Source organism: Prionailurus bengalensis, chromosome A3, assembly GCF_016509475.1.
Source record: "Prionailurus bengalensis isolate Pbe53 chromosome A3, Fcat_Pben_1.1_paternal_pri, whole genome shotgun sequence".
NCBI classification, from domain to species: Eukaryota; Metazoa; Chordata; class Mammalia; order Carnivora; family Felidae; genus Prionailurus; species Prionailurus bengalensis.
In genome coordinates, this window is record NC_057354.1 from 63,719,304 (window position 1) to 63,735,465 (window position 16,162).

General features: G+C 35.7%; 1 protein-coding gene across 1 annotated transcript in view; it reads right to left on the reverse strand.

The window, feature by feature from the left end:
• LRPPRC (leucine rich pentatricopeptide repeat containing) overlaps positions 1–16,162 on the reverse strand; it is a 113,408-nt gene that overhangs the window by 85,070 nt on the left and 12,176 nt on the right. Inside the window, exons 2-11 of the mRNA XM_043603283.1 lie at positions 13,577–13,773; positions 12,136–12,258; positions 9,067–9,188; positions 8,901–8,959; positions 8,110–8,196; positions 7,141–7,267; positions 6,647–6,791; positions 6,184–6,329; positions 5,824–5,929; positions 5,635–5,742 (exon numbers count right to left, since the gene is read on the reverse strand). Coding sequence (XP_043459218.1) covers positions 5,635–5,742; positions 5,824–5,929; positions 6,184–6,329; positions 6,647–6,791; positions 7,141–7,267; positions 8,110–8,196; positions 8,901–8,959; positions 9,067–9,188; positions 12,136–12,258; positions 13,577–13,773 — 1,220 coding nt within the window. The remainder of the gene's footprint in view (positions 1–5,634; positions 5,743–5,823; positions 5,930–6,183; positions 6,330–6,646; positions 6,792–7,140; positions 7,268–8,109; positions 8,197–8,900; positions 8,960–9,066; positions 9,189–12,135; positions 12,259–13,576; positions 13,774–16,162) is intronic.

Sequence of the window (16,162 nt, forward strand, 5' to 3'; positions counted from 1 at the left end):
ACATGTTCTCACGGTTCTCTCACGGTTCATGAGATCAAGCCCCGAGTCCAGACAATGCAGAGCCTCCTTGGGATTCCTGCTCTCCCTCTCTCTCTCTGCCCCTCCCCCGCTCACATGCACATTCTCTCTCAAAATACTAAAAAATAAACTCAAAAAAAAGAAAAAAAAATCGTTAAGGAAGAGAAAATACATTTTCTTTTTTTTTTTAATTTTTTTTTTTCAACGTTTATTTATTTTTGGGACAGAGAGAGACAGAGCATGAACGGGGGAGGGGCAGAGAGAGAGGGACACACAGAATCGGAAACAGGCTCCAGGCTCTGAGCCATCAGCCCAGAGCCTGACGCGGGGCTGGAACTCCCGGACCGCGAGATCGTGACCTGGCTGAAGTCAGACGCTTAACTGACTGCGCCACCCAGGCGCCCCGAGAAAATACATTTTCAATACTGTATTTATTTAAAAAATCCGGGGGCGCCTGGGTGGCTCAATCAGTTGGGTATCTGACTTCGGCTCAGGTCATGATCTCACAGTTCGTGAGTTCGAGCCCTGTGTCAGGCTCTGTGCTGACAACTCAGAGCCTGGAGCCTACTCCGGATTCTGTGTCTCCTCTCTCTCTCTCTGCCTCACCCCTGCTTGCTGTCTCTGAAAACTGAATAAACATTTACAATTTTTTTTAATAAATAAATAAATAAATAATAAAAATAAAAAATCCATGTTTATGGGAACCTATGCAGTTCAAACCTGTTACCTGTATTTTCAGGGGCCAACTGTATTAACAAGGCTTTCAACTCAGTCTACTGGGGGCGGGGGGGGGTGGGTGTACTTCTCTATGTAAATAAAGCTGGAAATGTCTTCAGAAGTCAATCTTTATTTTAACCAAAGTGTTAAACTGAATGATTTCTCTAAGATCAAAGGCATATCTTGAATAAGATACCAAGTCTCCTAGGGCAGGTGGGTAGTTCAGGCAGTTGAGCATCCAACTCTTAATTTTGGCTCAGGTCATGACCTCACAGTTTGTGGGTTTGAGCCCCATGTCAGGCTCTGCGCTGACAGTACAGAACCTGTTTGGGATTCTCTCTCTCCCTCTCTCTCTGTCCCTCTCCAGGTCGCATGCCCTCTCTCTCTCAAAATAAATAAATAAACATTAAAAAAAAAAAGTTTCCTAATTGCTGGCAGGTGCTCGTAACACCACAAAACTGCAAAAACCTACACTTTATCCTGGAATCAGAAGAACGTGGGATCGGGGCGCCTGGGTGGCGCAGTCGGTTAAGCGTCCGACTTCAGCCAGGTCACGATCTCGCGGTCCGTGAGTTCGAGCCCCGCGTCGGGCTCTGAGCTGATGGCTCAGAGCCTGGAGCCTGTTTCCGATTCTGTGTCTCCCTCTCTCTCTGCCCCTCCCCCGTTCATGCTCTGTCTCTCTCTGTCCCAAATATAAATAAACGTTGAAAAAAAAAAAAAAAAAAAAAGAAGAACGTGGGATCAAGTCCTTGCTCTGTCACCAAAAACTGATTTTTAGCAGTTCTTCGTCTATAAGAATGATGATAATAAAACTTTCCACTTAGCTCTCAAGGTGGTCATTTACATTAAAGGAAAAAATGTGTGAAACCCTAAAAATACTAAATAAATGTTACTAGTAACAATGATTTCGTTTTTTTAGCTGTCTTAAAATACCCTAGTAATTTTTTAAATTTTCTTAGTGATACCCAGAGTAAATGCAGAATAATGTAACTATATATTTGATTTTCTGATGTCTGAAAATAGACCAACAAATTGAATGTAAACAGAAGATTCTTATTTCTGTACAAAACACTTCACTGTGATATCTAGGATCCAAAGACATTTTATTCTCTTAACTCATTGTTCTTCCAAAAGGTACATTAGGGGGAGGAGTGTATTCTGCTCATTTAGAGGATGTGTGATGCCAGCATTTTTTAACATGTATTTTTCTAACTGAAATTAAAGTTGGTTTAAGAAAACCCAGGTCCAGGGGCACCTGGGTGGCTCAGTCGGTTAAGCGTCCGACTTCGGCTCAGGTCATGATCTCGCGGTCCGTGAGTTCGAGCCCCGCGTCGGGCTCTGTGCTGACAGCTCAGAGCCTGGAGCCTGTTTCAGATTCTGTGTCTCCCTCTCTCTCTGACCCTCCCCTGTTCATGCTCTGTCTCAAAAATAAATAAACATTAAAAAAAAAAATTTTTTTTAAAAAGAAAACCCAGGTCCACACCTGCCTGATCAGTTAAGTTCAGTCACTCCCTTAGGCATTCTGAGGGAGGATACAAAGATATTCACTTCAATAACTACAGTCCGATGGGAGGACAGAAAAACTTATCAATAAGGAGAAAAAAACATGATTGATCTCACATACCCACTTACCTCCTCCTAAAAAATACAATTCATGTATTTTTTTAATTTTTAAAATATTTATTTATGTATTTTGAGAGAGAGGGGACAGCAGGGGGGGAGGAGGAAAGAGAGAATCCCAAGTAGGTGCCTTCATATTTCTCTTTTACTTATTTTTACTTTTATCTTTTTTTTAAATTTTTTTCTACGTTTATTCATTTATTTTGAGAGAGAGAGAGAAAGCACGAGTTGGGGAGGGGCAGAGAGAGAGGTGAGAGTGAGAATCCCAAACAGTCTCCATGCTGCCAGCACAGAGCCCAACACAGGGCTTGAACCCACGAACCGAACCATGAGATCATGACCTGAGCCAAAGTCAGATGCTTAACCAACTGAGCCACCTAGGTGCCCCTCGTATTTTTCTTTTAAATAAAAAGATTAAAATAATCATATATTAACCTAGGGAAACATAGATTCCAAACCTGTGTGAACTTAGAAAATCGAACTAAGACTAAGCAATCAAATACAAATATTTAAGGAGCACCTGATGGCTCAGTCGGTTGAGCCACCAACTCTTGATTTCGGCTCAGGTCACAATCTCAACAGTTGTGAGATCTGAGCCCTCAGCAGGGCTCTGTGCTGGGCATGGAGCCTGCTTAAGATTCTCTCTCCCTTTCCCTCTGTCCCTCCCCTACTTGTGCACATGCTCTCTCTCTCTCAAAAAAAAAAAAAAAAAAAAAAATTTCAAAGATAGTCACGACAAAGTTTATGAATCCAGAGGAAAGCCTCCATTCAAAAAGCTTTGTAGAATTAAAATAGTTTATACTTTTGGGAAAGATAAATGGTTGATCTGAACAACTTCCACAAACTATGACCACTTACTCCACATGATTTTTGACTCTTATGTAGGGCACTCCCTCTACCAGAGGCAATATCTTATTTCTTGAAAAGTATTTTCTATTCAACCAACTTTACTCAATTGGCATTCAAGCTTCTGTATGGCCCCTTCCTTATAGATCTTATCCCTTCTATATTTAACTTTTCGGTTTTCTAAATATACTCAGGGATATAAATCCTCAATCATTTTGGGTTATTCCCTCTCATTCAGGCCAACTTGCTAAAATTCTAAGTGGTGACTTTTCCATTTGTGCCACAGAGAAAAATACTAGTAAGATGAGCTATAAGGAAATCACTGTGAGAATCTTCCTTAGGGGTTGGTGATGGCTGAACTGGCAGCCAGAAATATTCTAGAATTCAATAATAGTATGAATGATTGTAGTATCGTTGAAAACTCTTGCTTCAGTTTGATCTGATCTCTAAATACCTTTCTTTGATTTCATGAAGGGTTTTATCTATTCCTTATGAAACGCTCCTCTACATCTTCCAACACTACAGCTGTTATTTTCTTCTGTTCTTTCTACCAGTTTATATAGGACATTTTCCTGGACAAGAACAAGTTCATTGCACTGATAAAAATGTGACCTTCTTACCTGACCCTGAAGAAACCATACAAAGTATGTATAGCCATTTTGTTGTCACATGAAGGACAACTGGAGAACACATACTTTACTATATTTCTGGACCTCCCACAAAGGGAGAAACTAGTTTTTAAAAACTGTAACACAACTGACAGTATCTTGTACCTCAAGTTACCTTTCTCAGCTTTTATGTTTTTGCAGATAAAACCATCACTGATTAAAAAACTTACACCACTTTTTTAAATGTCCTAATGTAAAAACTGGCATCTAACTTTTAGTTAATAGCTAAGAATTTTTATAAAATAAACACAGCATAACACTTACAAATGTCTAATACGGAGGTGTTATGATATTTAAAAAGAGTGTTTAAAATAGAACAGAAATCCTCAGTTCTAAGCCCAGCAGCACTGACAGCTAGGTGTGGAACCCAAGGTCAGTCATGGAATTTCTCTGCTGCTCTCAGTTACTTCGTTAATATAAAGCAGTCTTTCAACAAGGCACCTTTGTGATCTAAATTATAAGCTTCTAAGAGAGGATGGATTCAAGATAAAGCCCATTTTTCTACTAGTTTGAGCTACAACTATCAAAAGAAATCACCTGAATTCTTCTATGCTTACTAAGTTGTTAAAGTGTGGTAACCAATTCAAGTCTAGACACACTGATATGGTTGAAGAAAGCAAATTTTCCTGATGAACAAACATTTCAACAGGGGTATTTTCTTATCTGTGTAGAGGTGGACAATATGAATATGCCCGAAGATTTTCATGGAATGATGTAAATTTTCTCTGGTTCAAAAATACTGTGTTAAAGGTTACTTCTTGGGAGCTTTCAGAACTGGAGGATGTGCAAAGAGTTAATCAACTAACATAGTGTTTTCATGAAGATTTTTCTAAAAAGGATTTTGAGACTTTTATAGCCAGAAACAATTAGGGAATACTTGTTTCACTATTTCCTTTAGACCAGAAGATGACTATATATTTAAAATAAAATTGCAATACGAAAGTCTGCTAAAAGCACTTTTTTTGTTGTTTGTGCATTTTGTTTGTCACCCAGTGTCATACTAACAACTCTGCATCTCATTCTAAAGCACATTATACTGCGAGATAAAATGAAAAAGACCATTTTTTGTTTCCCCAAGGGGGAAGTACTTCTGTTAAAAGCATCTTTTTATGAGACTACTCTTTCTGAATTACCAATAATGCAAACCAAAGAATTAGATACTGTACTCTAAAATTTAATATTTGCTCAATTCTTATTCATATCCTATAGGTATCCCATGTGTACAAGGAAAAAGTATGCTAAATGCGTAAGCGTACTTAAGAACCTGAGAGATTGAACATTTCTGTCCTTCAATCAGCAGGCTGTCAGGTCATGAGCACTCATTTTGCAATAAAAGTTTTCCTGCCTTTCCTATTATTGTAACTCAGCTCAGTTAAGGAGACTGGTCCACAAAGAAAATGGCTTGATTATGTATAACTTTATCTTGAATAAGGCTAGACAAATTAATTTTGAACGGTATATGTAAAATCAAAAACTAAGGAGTTTTTCGAAAAACTTAAAAATAAAAAAACTGTTTAAAACTACACTGACAAGTCTGAATATCAAGATCAGAGACGAAGTCAGAATGAAATTAAGACGAAAGAAATCCACTATGTTTTTAAAAATGCTTACCCAATTCTTGACTCTGACTTCAATCAATTCTATTTTCTCAGAAGGTCTACTACTCAGAGAGAAGTTTGCCTTCCCAAAGAATCCAACTAGATGTGTGTAGAAACTTACACTGGATCTCTGGACCATTATGAATCTGTAAAAGGCAAAACCTAACCTTGAACATTTTTCTCCTTCTGATGTCCAGCTAGCAATGGCCAGAAATAATGAGTTCTGACAGGAAAACCTTCTTCCTTCAGAGCCTTCATTAGAGCTTTTGCCAAATCTGAAAGAGATATCATAAAATATTACAAAGCTACTTCAGCAAAACTTATTTATGTCAGTTTTAATGATGAGAATATCATACCACTTTTATTGGCTTGTAATGCGCAGTGGAGTGTGAACTGCAAAGGAGACGTATGCATCTGGGATTCCTTTAACTGCTTGCAGTAATCTTTCAGCTTCTCTGCAGGCTAGGGGGAAAAGGTACCACACATCAGCTGGGTCTGCAAATATCCTACCATTTGACCTTCTGCAGATATGCTACCACTCCTGGAATGAAAAATTTCAACCTCTCATCCTCTTTCTAACTGATAAACTTATAACACAGAAACAAAGTTTTCATAATGTTTGCAATTGGTCTCATCTCATAGTATGTTCTTCTACTTTATAGACTCTTATTTCACTGCCTATTACACTGTCAATAAAGTAAAAACAGACAGGATACCGTATTCATAGTCACACAGTGTCGTAAAAAGAAACTGCCAAAGTCATTCAGATTGTCTTCCCTTGATACAGGACATGCTAATAAAATTTGGAATGCTGTATCTTCCAATTTTTCAGTGACTAAAAGCAGAATGAGGTTCATTGCATCTGGGAAGAAAAGAAAAGAAAGACATATTCTGTTACTGAATTGAATAATATTTTTACACTGCAGCCACTCTGAAAGACAAACTTATGAACTACAAAGGCCAAAAGGATATATCTCCCTAGATAACAGTGAAACACTTCCAAATCAAAACATTCCCATCTGCTCATTAACTCAAGTTGTTTAGTTCATTAATCTGACTTCTAAGAGTCCTGTGTTCATGTACTACAATCCCCTATCGTTAGAGAATGCCCTTTCCATCATGTAAGAAAAGTAATTCAGATTTTTAGAAAAATCATAAAAATAAATTTTTAAAAACTACCTGGAATATATCTTCTTTCATATGTAATTTTTTCCAAAATTTCTGGGACATATTGAGAATACCCAGCTTTACTGAAACTAAAAATAATTTGCAATAAATCACGGTCCATAAGGTAAAGATCAGACTTCTTCACCTTCTCCAGAGTCTGTAGACAGTTTCAGAAATTAGAAGAACGAGTTAGAAACCAGCATTTTTAAATTATAGCCAAATAAATTAAAATACCAAAATTTAAAAAATTAGGAACATACACCATCTAAAGGTTTAGGGCTTATATTACAAAACAGAAAACATTACATTTCAGCAATAACTAAGATCAACACCAAGGTACCAAACTTTAAAAATTCTCCATCAATACTAATGTCTACAAGAAATACCTTTAAAAACAGATATAAGCTATACTTTTCTGCTTCATGCAAAACATAACACAAGCTCACACAAATGATTTTTTTTTATGCAATAGTTTTAAAGTATTATTTACATGACATAAGACATACCTGCTTAACATGATCAATGTCACCCTTTTCAGCATACGCATTCAATAATGCTAAGTATGTGTCTGGACCAGGCTCAATTCCAGCCTCTCTCATCACTGTGAGAATATTTTCTGCATTCTCTATATCTCTGGAAGTTATTCAAAGAAAACAGATTATTATAATACTGGCAAATGTAATACTATCATTCTAAAATATATTAGCCTGTACTTATTAAAATTAACAACTCTTATAAAACCATTTAGCAAAGGACATCAGAAAAGAGCAAATACACATGAAGCCAGCTATAGGTTTCTGAAACAACAAAAATAATAAATGTTCCAAATTTTTACAGGTAACTATTCCAAAAGAGAAACCAAACTGCATAATAATCACATAGACCTTAAATTAATGTGCCCTCTTTCATCAAGTGCGCTATGACTCAAATTTACCTTTTTAGGGAAGAATAACATTTAGTAAATTATTCTTCAAAAATAAAACTGTTTTCCAAGGGCATCAAGAGGGCAATTAAAATACAAAGTCAAGGGGCGCCTGGGTGGCTCAGTCAGTTGAGCGTCCGACTTCAGCTCAGGTCATGATCTCACAGTTCGTGAGTTTGAGGCCCGCGTTGGGGCCTGTGCTGACAGCTCGGAGCCTAGAGCCTGCTTAGGATTCTGTGTCTCCCTCTCTCTCTGCCCCTCCCCCACACATGCTCTGTCTCTCTCCCTCTGTCAAAAATAAATAAAAATTTAAAAACAAACAAACAAAAAGTCAACTAGTTTGGATCAGGCCCAATTTTTAAAATTGAGTTATTTTCAAATAAAAGTTTTATGAAACAGATAAATTTAAGAATAAGTTCTTAAAAAATTGCATGTTCTACTTCACACGCTCAAAATTTTTGAGGGGTTAGATAAACATGGTTTAAGAATTTTCTACAATAATTTCCTATAATTTAAACCTCGCTCGAGAACAAAACCTTAAGTTGAACATTACCCGGCTCTTGCATGCCCTGTAACAAGAGCACTGAAAACTGCCTCCGTGATTGGCAGGTCCTTAGTTTTCATAAATCCAAGAATCTTGCTGCAATAAAAGAGAAATGAAAATACTTTTTGGAAACATACATCAGAACCACTTTTTACAACATACAAACACAAAATCTCACTCCCTGAAATTATATCAATTATATCAAATTATAGATCTTGAACTACCCTTGGTAAAAATAGCAGGTAAGTTTTTAAAATTTGATTGTTTCTTCTATACGAATTAACCTTTAAAAAGCCTATAAAGTTTAATAAAAATCCATTCAATTAAAAATGAATTATACATTTCAATTTATTCCTTATTTCCTAAAGCTGCCATCCAAAAGTAGTACTAAATTTTACAGAGAAATAAACGTCACAACTGATTTTACAGGAATCAGCAAGATAGAATATTGCAAGTTTTATAAATGAATACAGTTTAAATGGCTAAGAACATTTCCTTTAGGAAATAATCAATTTAAAAGGACTAAAGCCAACTTTATACACCTCAGCAATTTTAAGCCTCTGTTCCAGTAAATCAAAATTTTAATTAAAATAGCAATACTCATTTATCTTTCTCCTCTTACACAATTTTATATTTTACCTAAGTCAAGTCATATTACCAAATTTGCTAGATTAAAATCCTTATGAAATAATTTCCCTAAGAAGAAGCTTAAAAGAAAAAGAAAGACAAATGAACGTATCCTAGGTTTACAGGACTTAACAAATTTGTTTGCTTAAACATACATTTATAGAGCTCCATACCTGGCACCTTCAATATCTCCTACATTACAATAAGCTGCGATCAACCTCTGGTATGTCACCTGTCAATGAAATGGGCTAGTTAATATTTTTTTTTAATACTATTTTTTCCCTGGGATTGAAAAAAAAAGTGATATAACAATAAACATTTACGATAGCAGCTACCTACTCGATTTGGTTGAATGTTTGCTTCCTCCATTTTTGCCAAGAAGTCAGTTGGTGAAAATTTATATTCATTTTGAAGATAGACTTTAAGTAAAGCATTATAATGACTTACATCATACACAGTACCTACAAATAAAATTTAAATCAAATTTTTAGAAAAGGACCTAAAATCATATTCTTTATCACAACTAAAATATGCATACTTAAATTTAACAAACAAAAGGGGTAAAATGGTCACTTCAGCATTTCACCCCATACTTAGGCCCAACTATACAGAAATCTTGTCAGAACAGAGCAAGTTAAGCATTTAAGACAGTAATTAACTGAATTACTATACAGTCACAAGTAACTGCTTATTCAGATGTTAAGATGTAAAGTGACAAAGATTTTCTTACTTATGAAGCATAATATCCCTTCCTGTTAGAAAATGTTGACAATACCTCTGTATTTAAAGTGACAAACATTTTTGATAGAAAGTAGTCCCTGCCACAGAACAGACACACCAAGACGGACTGTGACTGCAGTTGTTCTATACAGGGAGGACTGTACTAGCAGACCTGGTTATTTCCTCACAGTGTTTGTTTGAAGGCTCCATTGCCAGTTACAGTTTCTAGTCTGCTATTGTTAATTACCCCTATTCCAAAGCTCTTTGTTTTCTTCCAGGTCCTATCTTGCCTAAGGCCACATCAATCAAGGTAACCATTCAGCCTTCCTCAACCCACTGATGACGTCTTGGTCATCGTATCAATCTAATGCTAATGTTTTACTAAATTTGCATGAATTAAATTTTGTATCTAAACTGCCTGTAGCAACACAGGCCTCTGGTCAGTCAGTTTGAGATTCTAGACCACACAGGACTTATTCTATTAATATCTGCTTTTATCTTACTAGACTTGTACATACTGTGCTATGTTTCAGAAACTGTGCTAAGTGCTCTGCATCTAGAGGCTCTGTTAGTCTTCACAACGCTTTGAGACGTACTCATCCCCATCTTATGCATGAGGAAAACTGACTCTTCCACTTGTCCAAGGCCACATGGCTAGTAAGTGACCACAGATTTGAATGTAGGTGGTCTGCCCTGAGTGCCCAATCTGTTAACCATTGTAACACTTTATATAAGGCCTTAAGGGGAACCATGTACAATTCAACATCTGCAATGTGACTGTGCATCAAGGTTACCATACGGCGTCTGAAAACTTCTAAAAAATCATCAAGTTGAACTCTAATAATGGTTGGCTAAAAAGCGGCTCTAAGGCTGAAAGAACGTATATCCTTTTTCACAAAAATTTCTCCCAGTTCAACATGTATTTTTAAATCACATGACTTACTGACATACAGAAATTTCTAGTTTTTTTGAAGTCAATTCTTTATTTTCACTTTCCTGCTGCTTTTATACCTAGAAGACTATTTTCCATTCTGAAATCCATTATTCATCTATTCTTCTCAAAACTTTAAACAAACGAACTTCTCATCAAAATTAGTTCTAGATGAATTCAAAACTGAGGTGAGGCTCTGTGTTTATTGTATAGTTTTCTTCCAAATAGGTACTACATGTTTCTTGAAGGATATTCATAGATATTTTATATATTTGTGACTAAACTTAGAACCTTCTACCCATTTTATTTTCTAACTAGGGAAAGTTATAGATTCCTGAACATTTAATATTTCCTACTACTTTACTGTAAGTTGATTTTCTGGGATTTTACAGGTAAACAAGTATATCATCTAAAGAACCGTAATTTCTCGGGGCGCCTGAGTGGCGCAGTCGGTTAAGCGTCTGACTTCAGCCAGGTCACGATCTCGCGGTCCGTGAGTTCGAGCCCCGCGTTGGGCTCTGTGCTGACAGCTCAGAGCCTGGAGCCTGTTTCAGATTCTGTGTCTCCCTCTCTCTCTGCCCCTCCTCTGTTCATGCTCTGTCTCTCTGTGTCTCAAAAATAAATAAATGTTAAAAAAAAAAAAAGAGTCTAAAAAAAAAGAACCGTAATTTCTCATATTGTTTCACAACTTATTTCACTGCATGATATTAGTTGTTGGCTTTAAATTTAACATGTTAAATAAGTATCCTTCTATTCTTTGTTAAGGTTTTTAAAAATCAAGAATGAACATTGGATTTTATCTAATGGTCTTTTAAACTATGTTATTTTCTGAATAGATACTATGTTCACGGTTCAAAATTTTCAAAGCATAAAAAGGTACAGAGTAAAAGTGTATCTGGTATTTATTATCCTTCAAGAACTATTTTAATGTTATATGCATATACAGATATAAATATTTTTCTTCAAAATAGTAGCATACTATATACACCATTCTGCACCTTAATTTTTCCTTCTATTTTGGAGAACACCCCACGTTAGTATAGAAGAACTCCTTTTTTAACAGTTGCACAGTATCCCATTTCATGGATACCCCATAATTTATCTGATCCCCAGTGAGAGACATTAGAGTTGGTTCCAATTCCTAACTATTACAAACAAGCCACAATAAAGGATATCCCTTTGCACATTTGAATGTATCTGTGATCTAAATTTTTTTTTTAATTTTTTAATGTTTATTTATTTTGGAGAATGGAGGAGAGGGAAGGGAGGGTCAGAGAGAGGGATACACAGAATTCGAAGCAGACTCCAAACTCTGAGCTGTCAGCACAGAGCCTGATGCGGGGCTCGAACTCATGAACTACAAGATCATGATTTGAGCTGAAGTCAGATGCTTAACCTGCTGAGCCACCCAGGTACCCCTGTTATCTAAATTCTAACAAATGGAACTGCTTGGTCAAATGGTATGTGCGCTCCCAACTTTGACAATACAACTGCCTTTTTATCCTGTCCTTTTTCTTTTTAACTTACCATAAAAGTAATAACTGTTATGAAAATTACTTTATTTTTTCATTTGAGTATAGTTGACAATTATTTTATTCTCAATGCCTCTAGATGTCGCTATAACTCACCAGATAAATATTACCAAGTAGCTCTTCCATAAAATTGAATTATAGCATTTATGTAAACAAATTCTTATTTACCAAAAGAAAAAAATATCTACACTTTTTACATATACACATATTTTTAAACAATCATACCCAATTTCTGAAGTTTGTCCCATATCCTATGAGCAAATTCGGTTCTCTCTGATAACTGTAGTTCAGGCAAGAGAGAACCACAGCTGCGCAGGAGAAGTAAGGCTTGATTACCACCTGGGCTCCCTGGGAAAAAAGGTAACATATCATTTAACACAACAGCAATATCATACAGGTAAATATCAAAACTTAAACTGAAATCCGTAAATAGTCAAAACTCTCCTGCCTCACTGAGATGGTAAGAGTACCCACAAACTAGAAAAACCATACCCAAATCCACAAGTAACATTTACAATGTTACTGAAAATTATGTTTTTAAAATTAGTCTGCTTTTAAAAAGCTAAGGTTATGAATCCATGTAATCTGCAAGGCTCTATACCATATAAAAATACACAGAACTTAATTTATAAGCACTACTTACTACAATTCAAAGGCTAAGCTTCTCAGTATCTTATGAAAATAGTACAGAGCAGTACAATTAAAACCCATGAATACCAAGTTTACAATCAATTACAAAATAATGTAAACTTCCTTCTCCCTTTATCCATGGCCTTTATCTACACGTCTCTGAAAGATGACTTTAAAACCAAACAAAAACAAAAAACAAACCACTCACTGTATGATTCCACTTAAATAAAGTACCCAAAATAAGAAACCTGCAAGGCCAAAAAGTACACTAGTAGTCGTCTAAGGCTGGAAGGGATGAGGGATTGGGGGATAATGGCTACGGGTTTGGAGATTTCTTTTTGAGGTGATAAAAATATTCTAAAATTAACTATGGTAATAGTCGTTCAACTCTGAATAAATCAAAAAGAGAAAATGATACAATAGCTTTTAAATACACACAATTATAACTGACACTTCTTTGATATCCATCATCATTAGATTCCATAGCTTCTTAATGTGAATGAAATCCACAGATGGGCTTTAGGAAGCTGGTGCATATTCTGTAACTACATGCAAAATTATGTGCATGTTTGCATGCTCGGCTTGTGGGTGGTGGGAGGTGGTAAGAGGGCCTACAGCCTTCCACCAGATTATCAAAGTAAGTGATTCAAATGGATTATAATAGCTAAGTGAAAATGAAAGGGAAATAATGATTATTGGTCCTTCTGGGAATCTATCATATGTAAGCATCTTAGGGAAAGTTGACACCATACAAGGCAAGATAAGAAACGCTTCCAAACGATTTACCACTGAGTGACTTTTTTTTATAAAAAAGTGGAAAGCAAGAAGACAATTTTTATTTGCTGATTTTGGAAAAAATATCTAATACAAAAATGTTTCATGCAAAACTTTGCCCTGATGAGTTGGAAAGATCAAAAGATCACAATCATAACATAAAATCATGATCAATAGAAATAACAAAATTAAAAGTATCAAATAACATGTTTTGCAGTGATCTTGCCCCGAAAGAAGAAAATATACAAAAAATTTGAAATACCTGAGTGACAGGTGTTATCAAAGACTTTTTGTAGAAGAGTCTTTGGGATGCGGCCAGTTCTTCGGACAGAATTATCCAGTCTCATTAGAGCCCAGTCAAATTGACTGGCATTCTTTCTATGAGAGGAGGGCTCCTCTTGAAGATAATTCTTTTTCTCAACAGCAATGGCATATAGCCTGGCTTGGCTCAGCAGCCCTCTATAAAATGAAACACAATTGGTAACTAACTAAACTCACTTATTATCCATATAAATTCTTTTATTGAGCAAAATTTATACAAAGTTTATTGGTTACCAAATACCTGAATTCTGGTACAAAACCAGAAATGCTCAGAGAAGTGTAAGATGGTAGAAAAGAAAAGTTCTGCCTTTTACTCTAAATAAAATCACAAGCACACACAAATTGTATGCAAAGTAAATCTCCTGAATAACTGTGTCTGGATAACTTTCCACATGGAATCATTTCAAAGTAAGACAATAATATGATGTGGTTTAAGTGTGTGTGTGTGTTTTATTTTCCTTAAGTAAAACCAGCTTAATGAAGGAAAATGAAGCAGTTTATGCTACAAAGTTCTTCTCACCTTTACAGAGATCTAAAATGTACTTAAAATTCTGATAACTGCTTTCAAATGTTTTCTAGGTGTAATCTCATTATGAATCTAAAAGAAGACCAATAACCAAGTTTAAATTATGCAATTTTTTAAAGAATCATTCAGGACCAAAGAATTTTCAATCTCTCTAAATAAATTTGAAACATTTTATAGTGACTGTTTCGGCTCTCAATTCATAGCTGCTTTCCATCTGTCAAAATACTAATTATATAGTACCTTTCTAGTTATTTTAACAACTTCAATCATTGAAAATAAAACTAGATTTCTGGTTTTAAACATCATTAATTTTCAGGGGCTCCTGGGTGACTCAGTCGGTTAAGTGTCTGACTGCGGCTCAGGTCATGATCTCACGGTTTGTGGGTTCGAGCCCTGCCTTCGGCTCTGTGCTCACAGCTCAGAGCCTGGAGCCTGCTTCGGATTCTGTGTATCCCTCACTCTCTGCCCCTCCCCCGCTTGTGCTCTGTCTCTCAAAAAATAAATAAATAAATAAACATCGTTAATTTTCAAAAATTAAAAAAAAGTTTATAAATTAGATAAGGTCAGATTAATACATGTAGGTTTATAAAGAACAAAAAACTTTTTTTTTTAATTTTTTTTAAACGTTTATTTTTGAGACAGAGAGAGACAGAGCATGAATGGGGGGAGGGTCAGAGAGAGGGAGACACAGAATCAGAAACAGGCTCCAGGCTCTGAGCTGTCAGCACAGAGCCCGATGCGGGGCTCGAACTCACGGACCGTGAGATCATGACCCAAGCCGAAGTCGGCCACTCAACCGACTGAGCCACCCAGGTGCCCCAACAAAAAACCTTTAAAGCATTCAATATTTTAATAATAGGAGAACTTAACACATAAGCCAAATGCTCTAAAACATGAAATCAGAGGTATTCCATACTGCAGAAATATAGGCTATGCCTGGTTTACAAATAACAGACTTAAAAATAATCCTTATGTGTGAGAAATACCCTATCATGAAACTTTGAATTGAATTTAAACTTTCGCTGCATTCAAACACCACTTTTTAACACAAAATTTCTAATGCACAAAGATTTACATTTATTCCAAAATATCTTAGAGTTTCCAATAGCAGCTAGTTAAGTATAACTAAATAATATATACAAAGTACATATTAACAAAGTGTGATATAAAAAAATACTTATTAATCCAGGGACACCTTCATGATAATCCTATTTTTCTTGCAGGTGCACATTTTTACCCCAATTACCAATAAACATTTACATAGTAGTAAGTTTAAAAATAAAGCTGTTGGTTTCCTACCCTATGTTCTCTACCTGGAAAACCAGTCACAAATTGAATGATTAAGTATATGATACTACATTAAAGAAATCTACGCCAAAAGTTTCACCACAAGGTTATGTAAAATACAGAGGCAGTAACAGATACTAGACTAGAAATTCTATTACTGTGATCTGGGACAAATCACAAGCACTCTGGCCATCAATGATTCTACCTATGTAAACAAATTGGAAAACAGTGGAAGAAATCAGGATACTAATTAAATAAGACAATGTTTTCTTACCTTTACAAACCTAATGATCAGCACACTGTAGATGGCTAATTGATTAATTTGTAAATGGCTCATTTGTTAAATGAGCTGAATTAATTAAATGCTAATTACCTATGAACCATAGAAGATACGCTCCTACTTATTTATTCATTATTTTCAAAGGTTTTCTCTGGTCATTTGCCTATCTACTGGATCAGTTGTTACTAAACTATGCCCTTGTTAGGCAAACACAAAACAGCATTATTTTAAATCACCCAGAACATGTCAAGTTCAGGTGAATATGCAATAAATAATACTGTTCAAAACAACCAAAGCTAATTAATACGGGAATTTCAAAATTGTAGTGAAGTACATTTGCCAAGATTTTCTTATACAACCCAAATCTTATAAACTGTGAAAAAGCACAAAAATAAAACCTTTGCTAAAAGGCAGTTTTAAGACGTAAGGTCAAA